General features: G+C 40.2%; 1 protein-coding gene across 1 annotated transcript in view; it reads left to right on the forward strand.

Annotated features, from left to right (window-relative positions):
* The first annotated feature begins 3,076 nt into the window (after positions 1–3,076).
* The window catches only part of LOC109420547 (uncharacterized), a 70,045-nt gene continuing 59,245 nt past the window's right edge, over positions 3,077–13,876 (forward strand). Inside the window, exon 1 of the mRNA XM_029852852.2 lies at positions 3,077–4,543. Within this exon, the coding sequence (XP_029708712.2) occupies positions 4,110–4,543 (434 nt within the window). The 5' untranslated portion in view covers positions 3,077–4,109. The remainder of the gene's footprint in view (positions 4,544–13,876) is intronic.

Below are 13,876 nucleotides of genomic sequence, written 5' to 3' on the forward strand. Positions count from 1 at the left end.
GAAGCAACCGGATGTCGCCTCAGCATACGCGCAGAATCTCGAGGCCGCGTTGCCAGACGAGGGCGAGCTCGATGAGGCCCCTCTAGAGGACTGCTGGAGTACAGTGAAAGCAGCCATCAACAACGCAGCCGAGAGCACCATCGGGTACGTGGAACGGAATCGACGGAACGAATGGTTCGACGAAGAGTGCAGAACGGTTTTGGAGGAGAAGAATGCAGCAAGGGAGGTAATGCTGCAGCAAGGGACTCGACAGAATGTGGAGCGATACAGACAGAAGCACAAGCAGCAGAACCGCATCTTCCGGGAGAAAAAGCGCCGCCTGGAAAAAGCGAATGTGATGAAATGGAACTGCTGTGCTATTCACAATAAACACGAAAATTCTATCAGAAGCTCAGCGCATCCCGTAAAGGCTTCGTGCCGCAAGCTGAAAACTGCAGGGATAAGGACGGGAGCCTCCTGACGGACAAACGTGAAGTGATCGAAAGATGGAAGCAGTACTTCGACGAGCATCTGAATGGCGAAGAGAATATAGACAGGTTGCAAAGGAAATGACTATGTAGGTACAGCAGAAAACAGGAACGAACCATCTCCCACACTGGGAGAGGTTAAGAATGCCATCCACCGGCTCAAAAACAACAAAGGGGCTGTCCATAAACCACGTGGTCATTTTTTTGAGACTTTTAAACCCCCCCCCCCCCCGCGTGGTCATTAGTCCATACAAAAAATTTTATTTGTCCACACAAAATGGTCATTGGCTGAACCCCCCCCCCCCCCTAATGACCACGTGGTTTATGGACAGCCCCAAAGCGGCTGGTAAGGACGGTATCGCAGCAGCACTCATCAAGATGGGCCCGGAAAAGTTTGCCACCTATCTGCATCGGTTGGTAGTCAAGATCTGGGAAACTGTACAGCTACCGGAGGAGTGGAAGGAAGGGATAATCTGTCCCATCCACAAGAAAGGCGACAAGTTAATGTGTGATAACTTTCGAGCGATCACCATTTTGAATGCCACCTATAAAGAGCTAAAGGGTGATACGGTCAAAATTTGGTCACACAATTTTTTTCATAACTTTAGACTGCGTACACCAAAACAGCTGATTTTTGGACCAGTAATGCTACATTATGTGTAGCTTATACCATTAAATTTTCATCAAAATCGATAAGGTATTGGTTGATATATAGATAAAACCATCGACCTACCTTTTTACAATTTTGTACAAAGGCGCTCCATAGTAAATTTTCGGAAATTTAAGGTCAGTAAAGCACAATTTTGATTATAGAACTACCAATACTGCTCCGATTTTTATCAAAATTTTACAGTATAATACTATTATAAAAACATGTTCTTAGCAAAATTTTGAGCCATTTTGTATGAATACTTTCAAAGTTGTAGCAGTTTGAATATGAAAAAAAACTGACCGGTTGCCACTTAAGCAAATATAACTTTGTAACGGCTGGATCAAATTAAATGAAATTTTTACACAACATTTTGATATGCATACTTCACATACAGAAAAATTTTCATTGAAATCGGTTAAGTATCTCTGGCTCTATAAATAAAACAGTAAAAATGTGTGAATCCTCTTTGCACAAAATTTTAAAATTGCAGATCTCAGAGTTCAACAATATCTCCGCAAATACTAGACTGATTTTGATGAAAATTTTATGGTACAAGCTGCATATAATGTACCATTGCTGATCAAAAAATCAGCTGTTTTGATGTACGCAGTCTGAAGTTATGAAAAAAATTGTGTGACCAAAATTTGACTTGACTTGGCAAAATTTGACAAAATTTGACCACCTAAACAAATATTACTTTGTAACGGCTGGATCAAATTGAATGAAATTTTTACACAACATTTTGATATGTATACTTTACATACAGAAAAATTTTCATTGAAATTGGTTCTGTATTTCTGGCTCTATAAATAAAAGAGTAAAAATGTGTTCTTATTTTTTAATCCTCTTAGTACAAAATTTTAAAATTGCAGTTTTCAGGATTCACAATATCTCCGCACATACTAAACCGATTTTGCTGAAAATTTTATGGTATAAGCTACATATAATGTACCATTACTGGTCCAAAAATCAGCTGTTTTGGTGTACGCAGTCTCAAGTTATGAAACAAATTGTGTGACCAAATTTTGACCGTATCACCCTTTATCCCGGATCATTTTCCGTCGTCTTTCACCTAAAGTAAATGAGCTCGTGGAAAGATACCAAGCCGGTTTCATTGACGGCCGGTCGACAACGGACATGATCTACACCGTACGGCAAATTCTCCAGGTCCCAACGCATCACCTGTTCATCGACTTCAAGGAGGCGACAAGATGGTCTCTTCTGCTTTTTGTAGTTTTTATTAACGTGTATTTTAACTCTGAGCTAATTCTACACTTACCTCTGCCTACTATTTAAGGAGAATCATCAGAGTATACAAATATGGCTGCTACAATGGTCGACTTGGACCCCTACTCAAGTTTTCAAGAGCACCAATTTTGAAAATTTGAAAACAAAAGCGCTCGATTTGGAAAAGCTGCTTCTTTTTGCATGTGAGCAAAGCCAGGATAAACTAGTGCGGCTTGGTTCGATGTTTCGTTCGTCAGATGTGTGCCTCTAAAAGTTTGTATGCAGAATTTGAATGGGATTTCTTGATGTTTCACCTTTACATCGCCTTGGAAGCTGTTATGCGTCGAGCCGGGCTCAACAGCCGAGGTACGATCTTCAAGAAATCTGGCCAATTTGCTGTTTTGCGGATAACAGATATTATTGGAACGGTGGCAGAACTGTACATCCGAAGCAGCAAAAGTCAGACTGGTGGTGAATGCGACTAAAACAAAGTACATGCTAGAAGGTGGGACTGAGCGAGACAGGACGAGCCTTGGCAATCCCAAGTCATATCCACTAGGCAAACTGGAGATTGGCATTTTATTTTATTTCAATTCATCTAATATTTGCACACCGTTCAGCCGCCAGCTCGTCATCCCTGTTCTATTGGCTGTCACCATATCGAAAGCATCTTCGTACACACGCGTGCTCCTGTCTTCGTCGCTCTCCACGGCCACCCCGAAAAAAAAAAAACATCACGTTGGTGTCAATTGGACCATTGATGCGGTCAGTGGTCAGTGATCGAATCTCGGCCAACCGACCGACACTCTTGTCGTCCAATCTTGCGTTCTTTTCTCCCACCGCCACCGCCAGAGTAGATCAACCGGTACTCCTGTCGACTGCAGTCAACGAGAACGGAGTCTTCTCCCCGACCACTCGTAATCTAATCTATTTCAATCATTTGTGAACCGTGATAAAAGATAGACATTTATCAGATTATTCCTCGGAAGGAAGCAAGGATCCAGCCAGCACAAGCTCACGGGGCACATCCCACATCGCATTAGAGAAGAGATAAATTCGTGGCGTCTGCTGAGTGGCCGGTCTTAGTGTCTTCTGGTGTGTTTGAACGCGAGTGCAAGGGGGGAAATTATTATTACGTTCCATCAGTTGGTGCCCCATCCGGTGAACATTGTTTGCTCAGGATTCTGTTTCTTCGGCTATCATCCACCCAGCCAGCCATTGCCCAATCAAGTTATGTAGCAAAGGCATCGCTCCAAGTGAATGTGGAAAATTGTTGGAATCGTAACGCACAGGAGAAAAACTTGTTGTTTGTACGGTTTTTGTTTGGTGAGCTACGCCAGGAATCTGCTTGGCCGTGATTCGACTTCTTACTAGGAACTAGGAAAGACGGAAAAGCGAGCGCGAGTGGAAAATGAAATTATGGTAAAATATCTGCACGTGATGAAATAGCATTCGGACAGGCATTGGACTTCGGAATCGTAACCGTTGAGGAACTGTGTGGATTGAGTTTGACCAGTGAGTTCCATTGAAAATTGTGGAGAAATCATAAATTACTTTTGAGTGAGCCATCGTCGAGAATTTTCTTTTCAAAAGCTGAATGCAATCGTAGAGCGAGCGGAGGCAAATTTCTCACTGAAAGAAACCTTTCACCTGGTGGAGTAGCAAGCCCATTTCTATTGAAGAAATTCAACTAGGTGCAATTCAGTTTTCTCCGGAGTTTTCTGTGATAAGGAAAACCAACACCAACAGAACCATCCAAAAAAATGTTCATCAACAGAAGTGGGAAGCAGCACACCGCCGGCTCAATAATGCTCTTGACGACGGGTTTGGCGTTCGTTTTGGTCCTTTTGATTGGGTCGTCAGCTGGTGTGGAAGCACAGGAAGCAACGAATCGGGCGCGGAGTCACAAGGCCATGGGAACGTTCGGTGGGAGTGACGTTGAAACGAGATCCGCCACTAATGAGCAGAGGATGCTGCACAACCAAAATGAAGAAGGAAAGCTGGTTGACGGTAGTAGCAGCATTGAAGACGACGAAGCTAGCTCTAGTAGTAGAAGCAGTGGCCTTAGTAATAGCAGTGAGGATACTCGGGCCACGACTGACGTATCATCGGAACATCTGGATGTAACTACTCCGGGCAGTGCAGGCTATGTGGCAACTACTCCCAAAATTTCAAAATCGGCTAAGGTGCTGAGCAGGTAAGTCATTTTTTTTTCTTTTTGTTTCTATTGTCATCCACACGTTCCGTAAATATTATAACGCGCTTTTGTTTCATTGTGGGAAGCTAAGGAGAACATTTTATTAAAGCGAACTCGATTTCACGATTTTCAACTGTAAAGCCAAGTAACCACTAGGTCAAATAATAGGCTGAATTGGGCTTGTTTTTGCAATTTAGAGAAGCCTACAAAAAAAGAAGGTGTAAATTAGTGGCACATAGCAGTAGTTCTTTGGGCAGACCACCCTCCCCTTCCCCCTAACAACCATCGAGCCGACGTAGTTTATAGACAGACCCTTTTGCTCAACACTGCACTAGCGTATTAACTCAAAGCAAATTTCGTTGGCATTTACTAGTTGCGGGAACTCATCTGGTCTTTGATCGACATTTATTTCAAAAACCAGTATGATATTCGCAGTGGCGTAGCCAGAAATTTGCTCTGGGAGGGGTTTTCGATGTTCAATATTCCCTTTTTTATCTGACACTCACATTTCGTAAAAATGTAGACTGAATATGAGCCATAGGTTCAAAATAGCGGCGCAGCCGAAAAAATGTTTCATCACAAAGCGTTTCATACTGGAAATTTGTTCCAGAAATTTTCAAAGAATTATTCAACGAAACTTGACAAGAGTTGCTTCACCATTTTCTACATGATTTTTCACAAATCATTTCAGAGATTTTTTGAGAAATTCGCCAGGGTTTACTTCAGGAATTCCTCTAGTTATTTATTCATGAACTTTTCTAGGCATTCATTCGGAGAATCTTTTGGAGATTTCATTAGAAAAACTACCAAGAATGTCTTCAGAAATTCTTGCAAAATATCTTTCTATTTTTGCTTGCGGGAACTTGTCCGAGTATTTGGCCAAAAAGTCCTTCACGGATTCTTTCAAAAAATCTTCCAAGGATCCATTTGAAAATTTTCTTCTGAGTTTTTGTTTAGAAATTCATTCTATTCTATAAATTTCCCAAAGAATCCTTTCAAAGCATCTTTCATGATTCTGAAATTTCATCATTTTTTCCAAAAAAATATTCATGAGTTTGAGTAGAAATTCCTCCCAACAATTCCCACAGCAACTTCCAATTAGATAATGATAGTGATTTAAGTGTATCCACCATCAGCGCAAGCATTACCTATGGCTGCAGAATCATTCTGGAAGGGACTTATCTACCTGATGGTTTGATGTAGCAGGGTAAGATAAAACCGATGAATTCCTTCTGTAGTCAACATAAAGTTCATTTTCCCACAGCAACTTCTACAGAAACTCCACTGACTAGCGATTTCTCCAGAAGTTTCAGAATGAGTTTTGTATGACTTTTTGTAGGAATTCCTCCAAGGATTTCTTCAGAAAATCCTTCAGAGATTTATCTTTTTTAGATCTTTTTTCCGAAAAATCCTTCGGAAATTCTATTCAGCATTCTTTCAAACGATCCCCCAAGGATTTATTTTAAAACATTCTCCGGCGTTTACTTTAGAAATTGCTGAAGGGATTTTTTAATCTGAATTTTTGTCAGAACAACCTCCTGGGATTTCTCTAGAAGTTCCTCCAAGGTTAAAGAGTTAAAATGTGAGATCCATTCGGGAATACTTTGCAGGGATTCCTGTAGAAACTACCCTGGGGGTTCCTTCAGAAAATCTCCCATGACTTTTGTTATAAATTCGACTAATAATTTCTTCAAATGTATCTCCAGATTTTTCTCCACGGATTTCTTTACAAATTTCTCCATTATTTTGATAAAAAAACTCCCACAGATTTTTCGATAATTCTTTGAAGGACCCTTGCTGGAATCCATGCTAGGATTCGTTTAAACAATCTTTCACGAGTTCCTGAAAAAATCATTGGGAACTGCTCATAGAACCCCTGCTGAACTGCTGAAAACCCCTGCATTATAAGCCATCATGATACAAACTGCAAGTTATAAACTGATTAAATATTAAAAAAAATACCATTAAAAATGTACATAAAATCGAAGTACATAAAATCTGGGGTCTATATAATCGAGGGTCCGCTAAATCGAGGCACCCCTGTACATCTATATCCTTACTAGCTCACTGTGCTGCACGTAGTCCACGAAAAGAGTGAACAAGTGTCACTTGTTTCGTCAGATCCCGATTTAATAGTAGCATACTATGAAGTGCCATAAGATTGATAGTTTACTATAATCAATGTTTATATGTACTTTTGGCGCATCATTCGCTCTTTTCGTGGACAACTGGCAGCACTGTGAGTTAGTAGGACAATATAAATAGATGGTAAGGATTCATGTAACGTAAATATTCAACGAACGTTCCAGAATACATCAAAAATATTTCTTAATATTTACAAACACACTCACTCACATAATAAGAGCAAGCTGACATGAACTGTTCAATAAATATTTCGATAACATAAATGAAACCCCATATAAGAATAAAGTAAATGTGTGTAAGCTTCTATGCGAAACCCATAATACAGACTCTAACATTTTGATCATTTTAGCCTTAAAAGAGAGATAATTATTTGTATTTTTATATGCGTATAACTAAGTCACATATGCTTGAAATAAAGAACGAAAAACTTAACTAACCGTTAAAACTATTCAATTTTTGAAATCAGCGTAATGTCATGTTTGACAGAATTGTGTATTTTATCGTTATCTATAACTTTGTAGAACATTAGAAAAAAAAAGTGTAATCAAATCTAAAAAAGTTATTGGGCAAAAACCCTTTCTAAGGGGAGACATCAACCTTGTATCTTAAAAAACTAAAAAAAAAAGCAATTTTCCTTCTCAGTTTTCTCGAAGACACCATGACGCTAAGGGTCTCCAGTTAGCCTAGCGGTTAAGGCTATGGATCGCCAATCCGGAGACGGCGGGTTCGATTCCCGTTCCGGTCGGGAAAATTTTCTCGACTCGCTGGGCATAGTGTATTACTGTACTTGCCTCACAATATACAAATTCATGCGATGACAGGCAAGAAAGCCCTTCAATTAATAACTGTGGAAATGCTCAAAGAACAATAACTTGAAGCGAGGCAGGCCAAGTCCCAGTGGGGACGTAGAGCCATGAAGAAGACGAAGAATCATGACGCTAAACGTTATAGTTAAACAGTCATCAATTAGACGCGCTAAAATGACGAAATCAGCCACAGCGCAATATCCATTTATCATTGTGTTCAACCACTGGCACCATTAGCCAGCCATTGTTCAACTAATATTCTCACTGTTCAGCATACATGGGTTTTTCTTAACGCCGCCAGCTCTACTAACACCGCTGATATTGTAACTGCCTGGTTTTAAGGACGGTATCGCAGCAGAACTCATCAAGATGGGCCCGGAAAAGTTGGTCACCTGTCTGCACCAGTTAGTAGTCAAGATCTGGGAAACCGAACAGCTACCGGAGGAGTGGAAGGAAGGGATAATCTGTCCTATCCACAAGAAAGGCGACAAGTTAATGTGTGAGAACTTTCGAGCGATCACCATTTTGAATGCCGCCTACAAAGTGCTATCCCAGATCATCTTCCGTCGTCTTTCACCTAAAGTAAATGAGTTCGTGGGAAGTTACCAAGCTGGTTGCATCGACGGCCGGTCGACAACGGACCAGATCTTCACCGTACGGCAAATCCTCCAGAAATGCTGTGAATACCAGGTCCCAACGCATTACCTGTTCATCGACTTCAAAGCGGCATACGACAGTATCGACCGCACAGATCTATGGAAAATTATGGTCGAGAACAGCTTTCCCGGGAAGTTGACTAGACTGATAAGAGCAACGATGGACGGTGTACAGAACAGCGTAAGGATTTCGGGTGAACTATCCAGTTCATTCGAATCTCGACGGGGACTACGACAAGGTGATGGACTTTCCTGCCTACTATTCAACATCACCCTGGAAGGTGTTATGCGACGAGCCGGGCTCAACAGCCGGGGTACGATCTTCACGAAATCCAGTCAATTTGTCTGTTTTGCGGATGACATGGATATTATTGCTAGAACATTTGAAACGGTGGCAGAGCAGTACACCTGCCTGAAACGTGAAGCAGCAAAGGTCGGACTGGCGGTGAATGCGGCTAAGACAAAGTGCGATAGAACGGTGTGTGGCTGAGAAGGATGAACCACGAGCTCGCTGCACTTTACGGCGAACCCAGCATCCAGAAAGTGGCCAAAGCCGGAAGAATACTGTGGCAGGGCATGTTGCAAGAATGCCGGACAACAACTCTGCAAAGTTGGTGTTTGCTAACCATCCGGTTGGTACAAGAAGGCGTGGACCGCAGAGAGCACGATGGACCAGGTGGAGCGTGATCTGGCGAGTGTTGGGCGTGACCGACGTTGGAGAGCTGCAGCTGCAAATCGAGTATTATGACGGCAAGTTGTTGATTCAGTATTATCATGAATTTGATGTTAACTAAATAAATGAATGCCTGGTTCTTCATAATCATTAAAACTGTTGGCTAAACTAGGCGACAGTAAATTACGGTGGTCTTTGATAATGGATATTAGAAAACCATCTTAACCAGTAGCTTTAGCGTTGTTCAAATTTGCAATAACGTTACACACTTCCTCCGGTGTAGGACTAAGGAGAAAACAGCTTGATTCTTCTATAATGGTTTGATGCAGGCTTATGTCACCCGAAGAACGCAAATTCTCAGCCAATTTGTTACCAATCGAAGTGAAGTGATCGTTTAAGATATTTGGAAGGTCACTTGGATCAGAAACTTCCCCTTTGCCGCAGACATTGATGGAAGTGGTGTCTTGCTTTCGATCAGCGCCCAGTAGATCATTCACACGATTTCAAAAGAGTTTTGGATTTCCGATAGCCAAGATATTTTTTTTGTTATGGTGTTCCAACATATCCCTTAGCTGTTGGTTTGTACGATGTGCCTTCTACTTTTTTAGAACATTATCCCTCATGTTGCCAAGAATTCTCATATCGAAGCTATACCACGGACAACCATCCTTCTTTAGACGCACTCGCATAGTTTTGGTAGGGTGCCTGTACCAATTATGGCACTACCTAAGGAAAAATATTTGTATAAAAATAACAAGAACACCAACGAATGTCACCAATATGTTAAAAGATAGCTGAGCTAGCATACTTTACTGGAAAAATATAGAAACGGAGCCAAAACTACTTTTAGTATTTATTACGGCGTGTGCCAATGATAGGAACCCTGTACCAGTTATGGCTACATTTGTTAACTTCGGTTCCTTTTCGCATTATTTGCATGCATTCCTTATGTGATTAGCCATAACTGGTACACTATGGCGGAAAAAGGTGCAAGGAAGCCGAAATTTTAAGGAAAATTATTTATTCCTACCATAATTTGAGCAAAATGTGGAGTTTAAATGAGTGCAACCATCTTTTGTGAACGTGATCTGTTGTCCATATTTTTTTCTTGTTGATTTACATCGTTAAAGGGTGAAAATCAACTATGGCGAATAATTGGTACTATAACCATAATTGGAGCACTTACACTAGTTGTATAGCTCTTCAAACTTTTCACCAATTTCAACCAATCTTGCATTAGGACTTTTATTACTCCAGTCATTTCGTAATAGGAACTCGTTAAACTGTCTGTTCAATACTCTAAAGTTGGTGAACGATTTTGTAAGGATCCTGTCCCGGTTCACAGTGAACTTGCTGTCGAATACTGTGAGCACATAATTGTGGTCACTGAGATCGCAGTTTATGGTATAGTTTTTAGATCTGTTGAAATCGTCAAGCCGTATTGTTGCATGATCCAAGATGTTCCCACTTTGAGGTCTTGTTGTGCTTGTGTTGGAAACTGCCATGCCAAATGAACGCAAGAGATTGATATAATCCTCAGAGTCCCGATATGCATGGTTAACTGCAACATTAGCGTCTCCCATGATGAAAACAGGTCTAGCCAAATTTGATGAAGACAAAATCTGGTCTAGCAGGAAGGAAAACCGCGAGAATTCGAAACTTGGAGGTCGATCGATTCCATGAAGATCCAAACAAGTTTTGTTGAGGTTTATTTTTGCAATTCAGTGTTTTCCAGGATAACATAAGATAAACCGTTCCTCACATAGAGAGCTAACTCACCAAGAGACTAAGAGCGACAAAAGTAGACACTGGAAAATCCGTTGATATTGTAGACCCCAAATTTTTAGTCGATGACATCAATAGATCATTTACTTTTCTTTTGTAGACTTTCCCACTTATTTCTGTAAATAAGAGCAGTTGAAAGCTTATAGACCATAGTTTCCCAAACTGTGGGTCGCGACCCCCCAAGGGGGTCGCCGGCCTTCATCCGGGGGGTCGCGAGGGACAGTAAAATGTTTTACTGCAACAGACAACAAATGTGGGGATTTCTATAGGGGGTCGCGAAAACTACGTTTGCTGTCAAAAGGGGGTCGCGCGACCTGAAAATTTCGGAACCTATGTTATAGACAATAGGTTATATTACTGCTCGGGTCTTAAAATTTGATAGACCAACCTCCAGCGACATTATCGTAGCTTTTTTTAACCGCTTAACCTCATTTACCTCAGTGCTTAACCACTTAAACACTTCGTCGATATACAACTATCCGGGTCCGTCAGAGCCATGAGCTCAGAAGAGGGTCAGTATCAGTCACTCTTGGGGGAAAGCAGCTGACGAACTGCCTGGGCTGGGAATCGAACCCATGACCTTCCGCTTAAGAATTCAACGTATAACCACTGCACCAATTGACGGAGATGTGGGCTAAAAAAAATATCATGCTTATGATTTAGAGTTTGTATGTTTAGAAAATAATCACCATGAATAACTTTCAAAATTGACACGGGAAAAATCCGTTCTCAAAAACATTACGAAAAAGTCACGAAATCATAAGATACGCCGCTTTATGATATCATGACTACAAGTCATAATATCGTGACGAAGACGACGAATATCATGAATATTTTTTTTACAATTTTAATAAAACAGTCATGGTTTTCAAAGACGTTACGACAAACCTTTTCTAGTTTACCTTTATGCAACATTATGACGCTGAGTCATGGAACCATGCCACTGAATCATAGAATTATGCCCTGAGTCATAAAACCATAAAACAGCTGCATGAAGCAAAGCAACAAAACAAACGGGTGTGTGTTTTGTACTTTATGTCACCCATCACCGTCGTCACCAAGCGTCCATTGGTGGATACAGGAATTTTATTTACTGCGGTTTCCATATTTTGCCGATGGATCATTAATGTTAAGTACATGATGAATCATAAATGTTAAGTACACATATCATAAACGAGGCTCGTGATTTCATAAATCTTCGTCATGATCCAGAGTACATGCGGCATGATTTTTTATTTATTTTTATTTATTTACTTCTTACAACTTATAACAGCACAAATAATCTTCTAATGATTTTCAAAGTATGTGTGTTACAACTAATACCAATGAGCAACTACATATTAGATTTAAAGAAAATGCTGGTTCTTTGCCTAAAAGAAAAGTAACTATTTGTAGATCTGCAGTTTCTGGGCAGATCATTCCAATTTTTTATAGCGCGATGACGGAAAGATTCTTTTAAATAATTGGTGGAACACAGAGGAACAGTCAGTAAGGACACACGTGAGGATCGAGAATAGCAGAAAAAACTCTCTAAATAAGGTGGAGGATTGTTTAACAACTTATAGGTTTGAATGCATAATCTAAATTTAAAGTGGTCCGTTAAGCTACATCCAAGTATAGTATTTTTGTAATTCGAAATATGGTCATACTTTTTCAAATTGCATACATATCTGGTGACAGCATTGAATGCGAGATTTAATTTCTTTAGGTTTTTCTTAGAGACAAGTCCAAACAGAACGTCACAGTAATCGAACAAGGGCACAATCAATGATCTAGCAAGCTGAAGTCTTATATGTTGTGGAGTAACATGTCGTAATGTTGCAAGAGAATGTAAAGCATTATAAATTTTACTGCAAACAGAAGTGACTTGGCTGTTCCAGTTTAAATTAGAATCCATCAGAAGACCAAGGTTTTTAACTACTTGTGTGTATTCAATCAGCTCATTTCCAACTTTAATTTGTGGAATATCAGCCAATGTTGAACGTTTAGACCGGAAAACTATGGTTTGAGTCTTCTTCGCATTTAAAGACAATCCATTTTGCTCGCACCATCTTAAGATGCTACGAACATCAGAATTAATGTGTTCTACGATACCAACAATGTCGTCAGGCTTTCCAGAGATGTAAAGTTGGCAGTCATCTGCATATAGATGAAATTCACAGAATGATAGACTACGCGGTAAATCATTTATGTACATTGAAAAGAGAAGTGGTCCGAGAATAGATCCTTGTGGTACACCGTTAGGTACTCGGATTGTACCGGATTTTTGCTTGTCAAATTCTACGTATTGAACACGGTTTTCTAAATAAGAGCGTAAAAGTTTAACAGAAAAGCGGTCCAAATGAAAATTATTCCTTAGCTTGTTACATAATAAATGGTGATCAATTGTATCGAACGCTTTGCTGAAGTCCAGAAGGGCCATAATAGTAATCATTTTCTTATCAAGGGCTTCCCTAATATCATTTTCAATCTTTATCAAGGCAGTAGCAGTGCTGCATGCTTTACGATAACCAGACTGTAAAGGACATAGTAGTTTTTTCTGGATTAAATACTCGTTGAGTTGAATTGAGAGAATTGATTCAAATACTTTTGAGAGGGCGCTAAGAATACTAATTGGACGATAATCTTTTTCTGTAGTGGGATTGTCGATCTTTCCAATGGGAATGACTTTAGCAATTTTCCAGTCAGTGGGGAACTTAGAAGTTGTGATACAGCAGTTGAATATATCTGTAATATGAGGAAGAATGACACACAAGGACGACTTCAGAATGTTCAATGGAATATTGTCATTACCAATTGCATCACATGAAGTGGAAGTGAATTCTGTAAGTACTTCATCAGAAGTTACACACCGGAATGAAAAATTGGACTCGCAGTCTGAAGAAACTTCATTTAGATTAAAGGAAATGGGAACATTGTGTGAAACGAAAAATGTATTCAGTGAATCGGCACATATATCGCCACCGCCCGCAGTTGTGTTGTTTTGCTTCAATCCCAACCGCTTTATGTTTTTCCATAATTGCTTTGCTGGAAGATCGGCATTGAGTTTAGAGGCAAAAAATTCTCGCTTAGTACGTTTTACTTCGCGGTTGGCAAGATTTCTGAGACATGTAAAGTTTTTCCATTTTTGAGGATTATTTCTATCTCGCTTCCAGCATTCGTATGCATCTGATCGATTTTTGAATAGTCGGTTAATGTGATTATCAATCCAAGGGCTATTCGGGTTGGTTATTATTTTCCTTTTAAGTGGAGCATGTCCATCAAGAAT

The sequence above is a fragment of the Aedes albopictus genome, chromosome 2 (genome assembly GCF_035046485.1).
Source record: "Aedes albopictus strain Foshan chromosome 2, AalbF5, whole genome shotgun sequence".
Lineage (NCBI taxonomy): Eukaryota > Metazoa > Arthropoda > Insecta > Diptera > Culicidae > Aedes > Aedes albopictus.